Source organism: Gymnodraco acuticeps, unplaced genomic scaffold (genome assembly GCF_902827175.1).
Source record: "Gymnodraco acuticeps unplaced genomic scaffold, fGymAcu1.1, whole genome shotgun sequence".
Lineage (NCBI taxonomy): Eukaryota > Metazoa > Chordata > Actinopteri > Perciformes > Bathydraconidae > Gymnodraco > Gymnodraco acuticeps.
In genome coordinates, this window is record NW_022989768.1 from 4,126,816 (window position 1) to 4,144,308 (window position 17,493).

General features: G+C 41.5%; 1 protein-coding gene across 1 annotated transcript; it reads left to right on the forward strand.

The window, feature by feature from the left end:
• The first annotated feature begins 101 nt into the window (after positions 1-101).
• Positions 102-17,386, forward strand: cmtm4 (CKLF-like MARVEL transmembrane domain containing 4). Its single transcript, XM_034216739.1, has 4 exons — positions 102-1,004; positions 8,213-8,389; positions 14,224-14,322; positions 14,821-17,386. The coding sequence occupies exons 1-4, from the start codon at positions 819-821 to the stop codon at positions 14,983-14,985; spliced, it is 627 nt and encodes a 208-aa protein (XP_034072630.1). The 5' UTR covers positions 102-818; the 3' UTR covers positions 14,986-17,386.
• Positions 17,387-17,493: the final 107 nt, after the last annotated feature.

Consider the following 17,493-nt stretch of genomic DNA (forward strand, 5'->3'; position numbering starts at 1 on the left):
CTCCATACTGCTTTCTGACTGCAACCCTCAGGAGAATAGACATAATCGTATCAGACCTAGCTGCAGGCGTATACTGACGGTGAGAAAGGACCAGTGCAAGAACCAGAAGAAAAGCGGCATAGCTCCGTCCTGTCGGCGTGGTTCCGGCTGGATTCGTTTTGCAGGCTGTTAGGGAATACTTAAAACTGGCGCAGAGCCTACACAAGAATGTGCAGTTTTCAGAGGGGCGGAGACAAGCTTGCCTCGCATCCATAGTGAGGAAAGCGGCGTACAGGCAGCCTCACTGTAGGCTGCTGCAGGGACTTGCATAAGTTTACAATAGGGAACACAAAGCTTCTCTCTCGGTTCTTCCCGGCCATAATGGGCGGATGTTTTTCGGTCGCTCAGACGAGTCACACAGCCCGGTAGGCATTTGTGTCCCGATGCGATGCTGCTGAACTAACCAGAATCGTACACGGTGGAGTGACACTGGGACTCGAACAAGTGACCCGCCTAACATAGTTAGAAGTGCGGCTATTTTTGGAGAGACGCAACATTGTACCCAGGAGGAATCAGCGCATGGTCACATCCACGGACCCCAGCCTGGTATTTCTGCGCGTGATATTGCAGAGCACCCTCCGCGGCTGCTTCCCCGTGGGGCGGCTCTGAAAAGTGGACCGTCTGGTTTGTTTTCTCCATCCACTTCGAACCTGCATGGAACAAAGTGTGCTTTCTGAAACATAACCTGCTGTCTTGAGGTGGATCCAGGCGGTTTGTCAGCGTGGGGTTTTATGTGGTAACATTGCCTGTCGAGATTCCAGCTCCTGCCGACCTGCATCATGAGGACCACCGAGGATGCAGAGGGCTTTGACGGCGAGGCCTCCAACACCTCCATGATCTCCGGGGCCAGCAGCCCGTATCAGCCCACCACCGAGCCCGTCCTCTCTAGGAACGTTCTGGGGGGGATAAGGTGCGACATGGAGTACCTGAAGTCATACTTTGGGATTTTAAAGGTGGTTGAAGTGGTAAGTGTGAGAACGACGCTAAATTACTGTAACATTCAAAGATGTACAGCCTCATTGAAGTTAGTAACACAAACTATGACGCACCATTGTTGGAGAACATCAACTAAGCAGCCGGCTGAAGGCACGTTGGCCATATGTTAGTGGTCACTAACATATGGCCAACGTACCTTCAGGGAAAGTACTGTTTTCCTCAAAGCAATGTCTTCAATGCAGTATGTTTTAACACTCATACTTACAGACAGTTTTCCTGAAATAGTAAACTCAAAATTGTAATTCAACTCAAAGTTGCTCCACAGGTCTTGGTTTGTTTATCCTGTATCACATAACTTATAGTGGACAGTCAGGTTTCATGCTAACAGTAGCTATGACGACCCCATTACGCTTAAATATGAGCTTGAATTCTCTACGGATTACCCTTCTCGATTTAGTAACGCTTTGCACACCTTGCTAAACGTTGTTTGTTTCCGGTAGACTCTTATTCTGAAGGATGCTCATTGGCTTCAACAACATGTTTACAGTATTTCAATGGTTCCCCCCACAGTGCCTTACTAGTGATTTCATAGTGTCTGTCTCGTGATACTTTGTCTATTGTGACATAATTGTGTTTATTAGGGACTTGGCAACCTTTGGTTTTAATCTAAATCACTTCTTTATTGGAATGCATTGCTGCTATTCCAATGCTGCAAAGTCCTTAAATGTGTTTAATCATTGCTTTCCCACTCAACAATGCCCCAGTGATAGTATTTTATTGTGTCCTGATATGAATTGCATTTAGAAAAAAACCGGTTATCATCATTTCTGTTGGTATGTATTGGTAAAAAATAACCTATTTCCAGCGTTATATTAAACCAATACACCTAAACCAGATGTCTGAACTGGGACAAAGGCAGCAACAAAGCAAAAATGAGGGCTCCCAAATCTCTGACAATTCACCAGAGGAGGAAATATCTATCAAGCCAGAGCCATTTCTCTTCTTCTGGTGCCAAAAAACGCAGACAGGCCTGCACACTCATGCACATGATGTGGGTCCACAACAGGAAAAGCCATGGAGTTGAGGAAACTAGCAATTACTTCTAACAATGTTTGTGGATAGCACAAGCAAACTAGAAGTCCAAACTGTTGGAAGATAAGCTGCAGAGTTATGGCTTCTCTGCTTCACTTTTAAAGCTTTTGAAAATGAAAAAATGATTTTCAGCATTTGGGCATCTGGGTCTCCCACTGGTCCTACAGCAGAACAATCAGCCTGTTGCACACACCTGTGATGTTTACCTCTGTGTACGTGGGAGGTGAGGATAGGAAGCCATCTGTCATCAGTGTAGGAGTTTGGAGCAGGGAGAACTAGAAGATTCATACTCACAGTATTTTACCAGAGATTGATAAAATACTGTCTTTGACTTGGCTCTCCAAGAATACATTAAATATCATTCCTTTTGTTGCAGAGGCTAACTAACTACAGATGAAAACATTTAGTAATAAGTATAATTCTTAGAATACATGTGCACACGTGTGCTGATGCCTGCTGTATATGAACATGATGATTTATATCCTAGCATTTACGATTTTTCTAATGCAACATCAGAGATCTATGAGCCCAAAGGTATAGGGCTGGCTATATTTAAATGTTCTATTACTTTTATTAATTTAATACCTCCATTTCAAGACTGATACATCCCAAAACATAAAAAAATGCTTTCTTCCAACCCTTTTTAATTTAACAAAATAAGTAAATAAATAACAGTCTTTATCTGATGTTATAGTACTTGCCATAATGATATATATAATAGGTTCACTAACAGGCTTCCCAGTGAGCCTTTCCTTCATGTGGATAATATAATGATTGGAATCTGCTCACAATATTGCAAAAGCACTAACGCCAGTTGAAAGTAGATGCTACACTATAACACAAAAAGTTGCAGTTATATTGTATTTGCAGTAACATATAAAAGCCTTGGTACATCTAAGTTATATACAAGTGTAACACATTATCTTAGTTCTCATTACTAATCTACTGTTTGTACTTTCTTTGTACTTGAACAGTTTGTTCAGGGCTGATACTGTATTTCCAGAAAAAGCTAGTCATATTATGTCCTTCACCGACAAGGACAGTACAATTTGAAAGTCATCCAAGTTTACATTCAGTACCTTAGGTGAGGCCTACAACTTGGCTTGCTGCCAAACTGTAATAGCTTAATCAGCATTTATTTGTATCGTTCTGTCCTCTAAACGTGTAGCTCTGTGCTAGCTAAGGCTACATGATAATGTTGAAGACAATGCAAGGCTAACTGCATTTGATGGTCTTTACATGTCTGATGTAGGACAGTCTATCTGGAAACACTGCAAAGGAGGTTTTGTGTCTGTTATTCAGATCACTGTGTAAACAGAAAGTTACTCCTTGGCTGAAAAAGCAGTAGTTGTGTGTTGTTAATAGATTATCCCAACAGAAATAAGTTACCTGGATGGAGTAATGATTAGCACACACATTGTAAATATGGAGTGATAGGAAATCCTGTTGTATGAAATACGTGTTATATATGTAAAGCTCACACAAATGTTAGTGGGCCCCTTAAACACCCCTATGGCAATATACACTTACTTATGAGTTTGGCACGCAAAAGAGTATTATATTACCTTACACCTAGCCTTGTTGCACTAAGGAAGACCTTTGCACTAACCCGTGTTTACTGAGAAATTCAGTATCCCTATGAACAGTCCAAGGTGCTTAGTGCTAATAGAGCTGTGTAGTTGCTTCTCTCCAGAGCACTAAAATGCATTTGCACATGCTTTTATAGAGCCAGTCATTCCTTGGGTGAATGGACAGGCAGGCTGCTGCTGCTGCTGCTGACCCCGTCCTGGTCAGAAATAACCCCCTGTAGGATGTAACCTGAGCAAGGTGTGTCAATCCTGCCAACAGGTTTGGCAATGTCTCCCTGCTGTGACTGGGGCAATAAAGACCAACTGATATTCGGCTCCTGCTCCTCTACACTAACTGCAACCTGATACCTTGTAGGCCTGACAGCACACCAGTCAAACCTTCTTTGTTTCTCAACAAGCCCCATGCCCTCAGGATGAATAACAGTTCACTCGTGATGGTATTCGAACCCACATTTTCCTATTCTAACAAGTCGTAGAACAATAGTATGCTAAGGTGGTTTTTTTCTGGATCTGTGGATGTTGTGTAATGAAGTTACCAGATGCTCCGAAATGTCAGTGAGCACTTCCTGCTCTGAGAGAGAGAGAGAGGGACGCCATATGCTACTTTCTCTTCTGTTTGAAACATTACTTATTCTGAGCTTGATGGGAGACATAAAGACTACAAGAACACTGTGAATGCATGTGGGAAACATGCATGCATTGACCACACACACACACACACACACACACACACACACACACACACACACACACACACACACACACACACACACACAACATACTTTCCTTATCCTCTGGGGTGAAATATAACCTGCATTCAGGCCACATTTTCCATCACATACACTGTGGGCTGCTGCTGGTATATTCTACATATGTTGTAATTTTGTGTGCATGAGGTCCCATAGACTTGGAGTGCACCATTGCTTTTGCATATTCTTCGCAGCGACGCCTCTTTTACTCACCCTTTAGATTTCTGCCCAGAACAGATGGCGTGTAAGAAGGGGATCTGAGTTCAAGAGGCCCTCTAATGCAACTAATAGTGTGCATAATCCTTAAGATAAGGATTTGTGTACATGTGGGAGAAAGAGGGTTGATGTGCTGTTCATTGTGCACTTATCCATGTGCAATAAACAGGTTGTGTAGAATGTTGACATAAAATCATTACCTACAGGATTATCCGGTGTGGTGCTTTGCCATCCCCTGCCTCCCCCCCAGGCTGCCTGACACCTGCTGCACAGGGACTTGGGGAAAGCAATCAGCTTACTTCAACAGACATGACCTCACCCCCTCAACCCATGCAGCCCTCCACTCCTGTTTGGGTGTAACCTTTTTGGATGTATTACTATCTAACTACACGATCTAATGACGCTGCAGCAGCTGTACAAAATACAGCTTTTGTTTTAATGGTGACCCGCCCAGTGGATTTGCTGTCAATTGTCTTTAGTGTATTTCTGGTAATGTTAGTGCAGGACATGTCGTGTACATGTATTACTATCTTTGGATCTTTAGGTTTCTCTGTGGCAGAGCCAGATATTTGAAAGAATGGACGAAGAGTCTGTCACAAACAGGAGAGTCCTCCACTGACAGGTCACCAGTAGCAGTCAGCACACAACAGTTTGTCTGTCAGAAACAGTACACTCTGCTCATTAATGCCCCGGCCACACAAGGACGAAAACGGCTAAACGCATAGGATTAACGCAAACGCAATCGCAAAAAAGCTTCCGTCCACACGCAATAGTCATCCGGATAGTGTCTGCCCACACGAGACCGCTCCGTTTAGCTCCAACCGCTGGAGAAGCTGCAGTACATATGCAGGAGCCTGTACGTGGCGCTGTAACTTCCTCCACAAAAGCAGCGAAGAAGCATGGTTGTCATGGTTGCCCTTCTGTTTATTCTCCGCGGTGGGGGCCGAGGGAACCGGGCAGAGTTTTTTGCCAGTCAACGTGTATTAATGTTTAAATCTTCCGACAAAATTATAAAAGTGCCGGTCAAAGGTCTTCTTTGTTATTTATTGAGCTTTAAAACAAATGAATAACGACTCTATATAATATAATAATAAAATACAGGGAGCCTCTCTTTTTCCTCCCTCTCTTTGGACAGCGTCAGTGTCTGTCTCATGCAGCAGCTGATCCAGTAATGAGTGACCCGGCCGACAGTAAAAATAAACATATTTATAACTAGTTTAGGTAGTTTGAGAGGTGTCTCCGTCCTGTCAGATTAGACTTCACTCGTGTTTATGTCCATATCGAGAGAAAGATAAATAATCTGAATTCAGTGTGCAGTTTACTTTGACGCGGGGGTGAGCAGCAGAGGTGGGGAGAGGCGGGGCTATTGCCTCATCATTATCAGAAAATGATCGTATAGAGGGCGTACACACGGAGCCGTTGGACCCCCCAGAGCGTTGCGTATGCCGTTCTATCCACCTTGGGACCCGTTATCGTTTCCGCTGTCGTTTAGTGCCGTATTCGGTCGTCCTCGTGTGGCCGAACGGTCTATATGACACTAAACAGTAACGCAAACGACCGTTTTCGTCCTCGTGTGGCCGGGGCATTATTATGTGAAGCAATGAGATGCAACTAGCTGTGGGGATTCAGACAAATCTATATTGGGTTTCACAAACCATCTCATTGTTTGGATTTTAAGTCAGGATTTCAACTTTTCATAGATACACTTTATGACGTATGACCAGTCTCTAAATACAAGGCACAGTATTTGCAAATCATTGCACTTCCTACATCTTCTCAATGAGAGTCCACACACACTTACACAGATCTAAGCAGTGTGACAGCTCTCATTTCATTTCCATGTCAAAAGCAGCTCAGAACAAAGCTTTGCATGGAGACTATATAGACCAATGCTGTGTGTGCTTGTCTGTGTATGTTTGTTTGAATCACTACTATTGTGAAGCCATTTTTGTTCGGATGAAAAACATTTCTAAGGCTTTAAAGATTATTTTTAGACTGGGCTTATGTTGGAGCCATCTATTTATGTGTGCATTATTACAATGCATATTGTTCTGTCCTGTATGAACTTGGTTTTTGGAGTAAGGTGTTCCATTGATACATTTATTTGAAACACTTGGTGCATTGCATAGTTTTAATCCTAGTGCTGATGCTTCCCAATTCTAAGTTATTCCTCCTTCCTTTCTGTGTCATCTGACATGTTGCTTTTATACATTACTGTTGCTCTCCCCTATTCCCATGTATGTTACCTCCCACATATAACAGCCATGTGACCATCTCTCTCAAGTCTTTTTTCTCTCACTGCCCCCTGAAATTCTTGAAATAACCTGATGGCATCCCTAAACCCATACCTGCATAATTCCCTTGACTTTGTGTCCCTGATGAAACGTAGGAAGTGTATTTCAAAGAGGTTGGAACTCTGGTTTATATATTTATGGGTCTTGAAGTTTTGTAAATGGAGCTTAACCAAGCGCAAAGCTGCCTGGAGTAATAGCCTTCACATAATATAAAAGTCCCTCACTTCAGCCTGGGGTTCTTATTCATTTTAACATAATATACGTAAAAATGAAAACAAGCCACAATTGTATTATTATATATTCTATGGAAAAAAGTAATATAACCAAGATTGAAACCCTGCAACCTTGAATATGTCAAGTCATCAAAGCAACCTGGAGCATACAGACTTAAGTGTCAGGCTGATAGAGAAGAAGCAGTGAATGTTGTAGACTGTACATGAATGAAATGACTACAGCAGTTTATTGAAAACATTAGCCTGGCTTAACAGGAACTGTAACACATACCTGTCAGATTGTTCCGTCTGTCTTTAGAGAAAGTGTGTTTCTACCAAATGATTAATGAACTTCCTCAATCTTTTGCTTTTTAGACTGTTACCAGCATTTTGTTTTTTGTATGCGGCAGTTTAAATCAGACATTACTGTAAGACTTGCTTTGCATGAAATTACTCTAATGCTAAAGGAAAGATAAACACAGATAAGACAAAAGACCAAGCAGATCTGGTCTAAACTGGTTTGAATTCAGCAGCGTCAGGTCAGTGATTAGTCTCAGTGAGTTTCTCCTGGTTCTGTTATGTCTCTGGTTTTTAGACCGCTCCAAGCCAATCGGTAATCTGTGTGTGGTTTTCTTCGGGGTCTGGATGGCAAGAGGAACACCTAAATAGCAGAATTCTTCCCATACTGTGGTTTGTTGATGGCTATTGGCCGGAGGGAGGCATCTTCACAGGCTGCCAGGACTGGGACTCTGGAGATGGGCTTATGGCCTCCAGTCTATTCATAGGACAATCACTTCATCATCTGGAAACCTTGGAATTTCAGCACAAATAGACTCATAAAGTTAAAGAAAAATGGTTTGACCTACATGCTGAGGAGCACTTTTACCGAGAAACATTTACAAATTTTTTGCCATATTGTAGTTCCGAGGATGACTTAGCTCTGATGACGATATATCCAGATACCATTAATACAAATCGATGCAAAAGGTTTGACTGATATAACAGGCATTAAGAGAGACTGACATTTAAAAAACACAATAAACAGAATACTTAACATGCCCTTCTACTTTTCTTCTTCACCTCAGGTCCTATCACTGATTGGATTCATCTGCATAGAGACTATCATGATGTGTTCTCCCTGCGGGGGGGTCTACTTCTTCGAGTTTGTCAGCTGCAGTTGCTTCGTGGTGACCGGAGTCCTCCTCCTCATCTTCTGCCTCAACCTGCACACCAAGGTGCCCCACGTCAACTGGAGCCTCACGGTAGGTACACACAGACGTGATGTGTGATAGGACCAGACTATATGACTCAGTTTAGAATAAAAGGTACTTAAAACCCCTTGTATGAGACAACATGTCAGCCCTCTATGCCACATTGGTTTTGGACATGTGCAATATTAAACTAAGAGCCTAGTATCTGTTTCCGACCAAATCTAAAAAAGCTTTAATTGGACTGCTCGAGTCTTGCGTTACCTATCGGACGCAGCACAAGCTGGTTGTACCAGTAAATTGTGAAGCTTATTAGAGTATAAAACTGTTTGGGAGGGGAACAGCTTCAGTGTTACCACCAGGATGTTGCATTGTCAGCTGTAAGCAAATGTGGTGGTGGGTGTTCTCCAGCAGATACTGGTTGCCTTTCAGTATTTGCCTGCATACACATGTTGGTGTTTTCTGAGCGGCAGCCAAGTATCCTTTGCAGAAGAGAGTGGAAAAAGTGATTTTCCAGAGGCCACACAGCGTAGATTATTGTAGTATGTACGCTGTGGATGTTAAGCCAGATGTCCAAATCCAACCATAGCTATCAGATTGCTTTATGGCATCCGTGGTACAGTATTCCACCTCATACAGAAAGAGAGGTGCCTTTGGATTCTACTTTTGGCAGAAAGACATCAAATGAAAGCTTTTCACAGTCTCGGAGTGTGAGTCCATATAATCAAAAATCCTACTGTTCGTACTTTTTCTTAGACATTCTAGTAATTTTCTGCTGAGGCATTTATCAGGTTGCCTCTGATTTTCTAATGATTTTCCTCATGTGATGAGCAGTCTAGAAATATGTAATTAACACATATTATTTGTAGGCAGAGGCATGTTGAGAAGTGAGTTTGGTTGTGCATCGCCTTAAGGCCCGGACACACCAATCTGACAACAAAGAACTGACACAGACGGACCCCGACTGTTGCGTCGCCTCACGTCTCTGCGTTTTGGCCATGTGTCGCACTGGAACACACCGCAAAGATTTCAGCCGACGGCCAAGAAGCACGTACGAACTGCGCATGCGTGAGTGGCAATAACTCTCCTTACCAGCAGGCGGCGGTAGTGTGTATTCGTCATTCAAAAGAGACAACAACCGGAAGACAGACTGCGTATACACCGAGAGAAGAAGAACAGACTGCATGATATAAACAAACAACAAATAGCGTGTGCGTTCCATTTTCACTCTACAACGAGAAGCTCATGGGGCTTTCCCGAACCTGTGTCGAGAGCTGGAGTTAAATGAAATCTCAAATTTGCCTTCTTAATAGTTTGTTTTGGTCCTTCACTTCCGTTTCGCTTCTCATGCACTGATTCGCTAGCTAAACAGCCAATCAGAGTGATTTATTTTGCCGACTGGCCTGAATCGGCAGGTTTTCGGCCGAAAAGGCGTCGGTACGGCTGAAAAGACCTGACGGTCCTGGACCAGTGGCGGACTGGCCATCGGGACGAATCCCGATGGGCCGGTACCGAAGTGGGCCGGTCAGGCCACTCGGCCCACTCCGATCGGGTCACTAGGTCCACCGTTTCCCCGCAGCGAGGCTCCCCCCCCCCCCCCGTTGACAGTTTGGGCTGATTTTTAGTCCCAGTCCGCCCCTGTGCGGGACACACCAATCTGAGTAGGGCGTGTCGACGTTCATCGTCGGCCTGACGCCCACCGACGCCAATAATCGGCCTGGTGTGTCCGTGCCTTTAGACTCACAAAGGAAGTTGTTCTTCAAAGAAATTAGAATTGTGGGCCACGGTCTGGCTTATTGTTATTGCTGGAATCATACTGTATGCCCAACGATTTTGAGTCTTTTATATTTTGTTAAAACCGAATATTTGGATGACAACAAATTCTGTGTTTACAGCACAAAAATCCCTCTGCTTTTCAGTTTTTGTGAGCTATTTCTAACAGTCTGTGCCCTGACTCCTAACGGCTGTGTAATTTACAAGCACAAGATGCTCAGCTCCACTCCACAGGTGTAGGTTGTGCACCACGCTGTTTATGTATATCAAGTTCAAAGCTGCTCCAATCAAATCAGGCCCTTGAGAATGTCATCATGAGTAAGCATTTCAGAGTGTTAACCAGCTGTTAACCCTTCTGCTGCCTTCCCCTGTTTCCAAACTCAACACTGTGGACTTAGTTTAGTTTATTTAAACACTAAAGAAGACTCAAAATACATTCAATAGGGAAACAGATTAATTACAATGTAGGAACAAAAGAGGCTTACTCAGATTCTTCCTCTATTCAAACAGGTAAAAAGAGCTTTATAACTCGTGAAAAACTAAAACAAAGCACACGAAGAATATACACAAAGTATATCTGTAAAGACAAAAACATTGTAAGCATAAGCAAAAGTCAAAGAGAAGACAAACAGAGCATTCCTCCTCTGTGGAGTGAGTTGTTTTATAATGCAGTTAAACGTCTCAGAAGGAGGTTTTGATGGTAAAATGATGTGGTATTTGATCCCATCTCCTCCAATTCACCCTCTGATGACTTTGGCAGCTCAAAGGGGAAACCCGGTTCTGACCTCTTCTCCCGCCTCTCCAACACAGACATGAGTGCTGTCCTGGGATCTGGTTGTAAAGCCACTGGGTGACTCTTCAGGGTTTAGTTTACGTGAATGAGCTCTACTTTGCACTACATGCTAGAAGCTGGCAGATAAAGACACACCGCGCAGTGAATTGTTTCCCTTTATATTCACAGCCCTACATATTCTGGCAAAGCTGAGGGGTTTTGGGACAGAAATGGGGTGACCCTGAGGACAATAGTAGAATAGTTGTATTATTCAACTGTTTGAATACTCTGCAAATTGGCCCAATATATTCTGGTTGCTTTGTTGTGGGGACAGACAGTAAATCATCCCAGTTTGGCTGGTCCTGTTACACCAGGAATGTAATAAAAAGCTGCTGTCTGTATCATATCACAAAATATGTGTATGTGTATGCAATTGGTTGGATGGCATTCAGATCTCTTCATTGTTTTCTACTACCATATATGCTTTTCATCCTTATGTGTTTAGCTTTTGACATTTTATACAAAAAAATCCAGATGTTTGTGCTTAAAAAAAATCATATTTGTACATGACATGTTATTGGAGCCCTATCTATTATTGAACCTAAAATCTGCAGTTTGTTTTAATAGCCTTTTTGTTAACATTTGGAAAATCGGCATCATAAAACGTCCATAGTTTATCACCTGGAATACTTACTGAAGTAATAATCTGCTGGATGTAAGGCTGAGCCAAAATCAGAAGCAATATTGTGTGATTTCTAAACTGATTTATGGGTGTATTATAATTGTTTATATTCAACCAATGTATTAGTAGTCATTGAAATCCTTACTACACACACATAACAGTGCCAAAACATCCCTTTAGTTCTGCATAATGCTTAGGATTCCTGATGGGTTCCAACATAAGTTACCTTGTGAACTTAAAGCCTGTATCTGCAGTATGCATGTGTATTTTAATCCAGTTTTGTTACTCTTTGTTATTCTGCCGGTTATGATCTACACCCTCCTGCTGAATTTGTGCACATAGCTGAGATTTGTGGTTATTATTAGCCGTAGTCATTAATCTATCATCAGTTCAGACCGGAGAGCACTTTGCTCATGTTGTATTTACTTTACCTAAAAGCTGAATCCAATAAAAGCTTTCTGGGTTTTGACATCTGAACTTTGCCACCCAGGCAGACAAAAGACATGAAATAGTTCCCTGATATCTTTATTTGTCTTTCAAAAATAATCAGTCAGGCGTGGATGAGAAAGCCTGAGAGACAATTTATCTTTGCATGAAGCTTTCAGGCCCTGCGGGACTTGATGCGACTGCCAGAGGAATAGATTTCATAATTAATGCTCTGCTCGTCCTCTAGGGTTCCCATGGTTCCGGTCCAATGAATATTCCCAGCTTCTATCTTGAAAGCAAAACATGAACATGGACGCACGTATAGGAATATTGAACATATATATATATACAGTATATAGCATATATATAGAAGTACCCCTTCTTCTGTAGAAACCTGATATAGTGGAAAATCCAATTATCACTGGTTTTTGATCCATGTCGTTTCTGTAGGGGATCTCCTTAAAGGTAACTATCAAAAAGACTATATTTGTGACACAGATCTATGTTTAACAAACCTACAAAAAAAGGTTTTTATGTTGCGAACAAATTAATTGGATGTGCGCATGCCCTCTTGTTTTAAAATAAGCAACGTTTTAGTTTTTTTACAGTTTTTTAGGTTCAAGATAACATCATTAGCTATGGTTCACTGAGGATATTAAGTAAGTGCCTCCTACAAACATGTCACACCTCTCCTTGTTAGTATAGTGGACAGGTTCTCCTCTTGTCACGCAACATTTATTTTGGAGCCAGCTCTAGCTCAGTCCAAAGGGGCTTGGGAAAAACTTCAAATGCAACTAATATTTTAAAGCATACTAGTTGGTGCAATGCTTTGAATCTTAGCAGACATACAGATGATAAAACAATGACCGGGCCAATAGTAAGCCAGAGAGCCAGTGGTTTTGGTTGTGTTATTTAAGGTTTTACGGAGTGCCGGTTTGGTTGAATTGTGGAATTTGGGAAATGAGTGAAGCGGAGAGGCTGAGGGTCAACTGAAGGGACTGAACTGACTGCCTATTGGGAACAAATTGGATCTCGCTTTTCTGCACAAGAAAGCGGGACAGTTGAACGTGAGCAGCATTTCCTGTTTAACCAGTTGGGAGAGATAGATAGGAGTGTTTGTTAGTATTGTCGTCAATGTTTGTAGTAGTGTGTCTGTGTGCATGTGACTGTGTGCGCGTATGTGTGTGTATGGAGGGTGGAGTTTTTTTATTGTGAGGTTATAGTATAACACTGGTGTACATTGACTGTTCCAGTTAGCATTAGATGTTATGGTTTCCATCTTAATGTGTTACTGATTAAACTACACATAGCTGCAATGGGTTCTGCCCTGCTGAGTTGTCTGTCTGTGTATCTGTGTCAGTGTGTGTGTCTGTGGCCATTGTAAGGGCGCTTATGAGACACCACGTCTGCCATAATCACAATCATGCATCTGATCACGAGCGCTGAGCCCCAGTCAGGCTCATTATTAACCCTTCCCTAACAGCCTGTCCTTCAGTACAAACATCAAAGGGAAGTGTCTCTTTCATTCTCCTTCCCATGTGTAAAAGGTGGGGGATGCAGCCAGTTACATGTCTGTTGTGTGTAGTAATATGAGGTGCTAGGTGACATTTAAGTATACATGTATGCTGTTGGCTTCTTTGCCCTCCTGCAGTTTATGACTTTTGGTGAAGCAGTTTGGATATTTATAAGAGTGTGAGCAAACAGTTTGTTCAACATGTTAAAACATCATCCAGGATGTCCTACCTGTCCGACTTGGTTATAACCAAACGCCCTCATATATTGAAAAGTCTAAAGTCTAAAATGATGCGTTGGTATCAGCATCGATGGAGCTCTATTGTATTTGTTTACTGAATGAATTGTGTAATACTTTTCAAATAGCACTTTGATGTGCTTTGGGGTAAAAAACATTTGAAAATGTAAAAGGCAGGCTTTTATAACATTGTCACTGAGTGCTATAGATGCATTAGATGCTACACCTGCTGTATGAATTCCCTTTTTGTGAATTTCTGAATTGACATATGATATATACTTTATGTGGAGCTGAGCATTGAACATCAACCCTTTTCAGCATTGACCAAATGTATTTAAAACAAGTAGTGAAAACTGGCATCATAAATGACTCTGCATCAGCAGCTACCCTTAAGAAACCCTTTGAGCTTCATCCTGTAAAAAATACTTGTGATGCACACTTGAAGTCTAATCTTATCTTTTATTTATCTGTGTGTCTTTCTGTAGGACCTGGTTAACACAGCGGCCAGCACCTTCTTCTTCTTCTTGTCCTCTCTCGTGTTGGCCTGCATCAACCACAACACTGGAGCTGAAATAGCAGCTGTGGTGAGTATTCACAACCCTCCTCTATTTCCACGTTATTCAGATACATGGAAAACATCTTTACAAACCTCCATCTTCAGTCATCTAGCTTCCTATCAAGGCAAATCTATACAGATTGATTTGAAAACTGTCAGCTTAGATTTGAGCAAACGTCTTACTTATTTCATTTAACTCATGGGTGTGTTAGCAGAGGAGACTGACCAGATTATTGAACCATCTGCTGCTGGATAGCTCTAGCTGATCTGAGTCACATGCTATAGGTTTAGTGTGCAGAAAGCTGCCAAAATAAACCTGGATCAAGTCCATTTCTGCATTTGTATTATATATCATGAACTATATAATATGTAAGCTTTTAGGTCTGTACAATTGATCAAGTCTGTCAGATGTAACTTCTTCAGTCTAATTAAAGAACCAGTGTGGCCATGCTAGCTTAGGTTAGCTCTTTGCGTCCCATTTAATTCTGACATTGTTATTATACTTCCATTTTCCACTTGTATGCAGATCTTCGGCTTCCTGGTGACAGGTGTGTACGGAGTCAACTCCTTCCTGGCGGTACGGAGGTGGCGCCGGGGCAATGGGTGTCAGGGGGCGGCTCAGACCAGCGAGTACATGCGAGCGCGCACGGCGTCTCGTGGAGAAATGGAGGCCAGACCCGAGCTTGCATGAAAGCAGGCAGAGAATCAGACAGACTAAAGGAAAGACTAAAGGAAAGACTAAAGGAAAGACACACTACCAGCACCAGACTGAGATGGAGTCTGTCTTCAGATCAGCATTTCATTCAAGTGTCCAGTGGAAGGGCATCTCCAGCTCACCACATGCTTTTGACTTCTCATCAAGTGTTCATTTCAAATCCACAGATGAGCTCTATGGTTTGGTTCATCAGGCCTCCGGGCTTCTGTGACACATACAGACTCTAAAGTAAAGAGCTCCAGTCAGAAAGAAGGTATTCTCTGTAAAACTTTTCATCCTCATGTTTTTCCAAGTCAGCATGAAGGATGACTCCAACGAAGAGCCAAAACTAAAAATGTCTGACTACACTCCAATGCGCACTAACTCCTGTTCTGGCGTAGGTGTTGACTTTTTAGAAGGTTTTGTGTTTCACTGTGAATGAAGTTAAAGAAGGTCAGCTTTTTGTACAGTTTGCTTATTTTGCGCCGATGTCTGTGGTAATAAATGTAGCCGTGGATCCAGGACCTGCAGCATATAGTAACCTGCTCCACGACAGAGGCACCATGACATTTACTGTTATCTCTCAGATACTGACTTCAGCCTTTGGTTATCAAGGCTGACATTAGATATTTGAATGTTAAGATTACACATGCTGTGTGTGTTTCTCCTTTGTCTACACTAACTTTACAAATGCCTCTAACACCGGACCTCTAGCTGCTTTGAATATCTCTGCTGCCAACACGTAAACAGTAACAGTACAGGGTCACTCTAAACTGCAATAAAGACAGCAGTGAAACAGATTCAACACACATTCATCCGATGGGATTGACACAATAATGAGACCAAACAAAAAATCCTTTGTTTCATCTTCCTTATCTCAGGTTGTGGTAACCATCAAAAAGATATTCACACTAGCATTCCTAACATTTTAATTTCAAGGTCAGTGTTGGGTCAACATTGTGAGGCAGGATTAGGTTGTATCAGGTGATCATAAGGTAATTGGTATCTTGTGACTTTTGCACATATCTATGGCTTCAGGCTACACGTATGTTGATGGTACATCAGTGACAGTAATTGAGTTGGTGACCTGGTCAGGATCAAAGCCCCCAGCCTATAGACTGAATCTCAGGTATTGACACCCTCCTTCCATCTTGAGTCTAAAAAAAGGATTTTAAATTGAAACACAGGTTGCCTCGTTCTGATCTGCATTTCTTTATGCCATTAAAACCACAAGTTATGATATGACTGTCATAGAGAATACCATTTTAGTGAAACTTTAATGATTTTTTTAAATGGAAGAGTCAAGTGAAGGATGCAAATACGGTACTTTTAACATAATTGTAAAAGCTTTCACTCTGTGTTTGGTAGAATAAATGTATCTGCAGAATATTATCACACTTCGTATAATGAAAATATTTATAACTCAACAATGCAGTTGTCATGAAGCTCTATACATGCAGAGCCCGAAACATATTTGCTATTCCTTAAATGCTTTTTCTGTTTGACCAGTTGACTAACAGGAGGATACATCTTGGAAAATTAAATGCTTTTTAAAATGAAGAAAGAAATTAACCTAATTCTTGGCTTCTTGATGCTTTGATATTACACTATAGTCCCACATGTGTGTTTTATTTGTTGTTTGAGACCTCTTTAAAGTCTTCTAAGTCTCTAGATTGACTCTATGTCTCCATCACCTGGTGGTCTTCTAAAATGCACTCCGTGTTGCTGTACAGCCTGATACCCTCACTGGTGTGTATAAGAAGAGGAGCAGATGTGTGTTTGACTGGGGGTAATCATTTGAAATATAAACTAAGACTTCTTAAATAGCTTAAAAGGTTCACACTATTCAGAGAGCTATTAGCCTTAATCATGCTTTTAGTCAATTATATTATAAACAACTTTTTTCCTGGTTTAGTGACTGAAGTACTTTTCTGAACAGACAATCATGTGTTCACTTTGCATTCATGGATTTGTTTCTGAGTGATGTAAACATATTTACATTTAGTAACACAATCACTATTCTATTTGATAATATAAATTGACCATTTTATCCATTAAAACTCAATATTGCAGCTCTATTTAGAACGCTATGCTGTATTAGGATGTTACATATTTTTTATTTATGGGAAAGATAAGAAATGCTTTCCACAAGTTTCCAGGTGCTTTAAAGCGTGAATGATCATTATGATTGTTAGAATGAAATTGGAGGTGAAGCGCTCTTTTGTTTCCTTTTAATCCTGTGTGCTTTGGTTTCAATAACGTCTGTCCTTTACAGCATGGAGCCCAACTTGTTCTTGCTATTTGCAGTAGCTGTATTTTTGTATTTAAACATTCACAAAAGGCTTCACATCAGTTTACAGTGACAATTGAAATAAAGTGATTTGGACATTATTGAAAATAGCTCACTTTTTCATTCCAACATGTTTTGCACAAAAGGGAATAACAATAAAAAACAAACTTTAGCTGACAAACAATAGTTCATTAAGGGGCCTCTTTTATATAACG

Coding starts and splice junctions, on each gene's coding strand:
- cmtm4 (XM_034216739.1), top strand. CDS start 819: ATGAGGACCACCGAGGATGCAGAGGGCTTTGACGGCGAGGCCTCCAAC. Junction 8,390..14,223: donor ACGTCAACTGGAGCCTCACG/GTAGGTACACAC, acceptor GTCTTTCTGTAG/GACCTGGTTAACACAGCGGC. Junction 14,323..14,820: donor GAGCTGAAATAGCAGCTGTG/GTGAGTATTCAC, acceptor ACTTGTATGCAG/ATCTTCGGCTTCCTGGTGAC.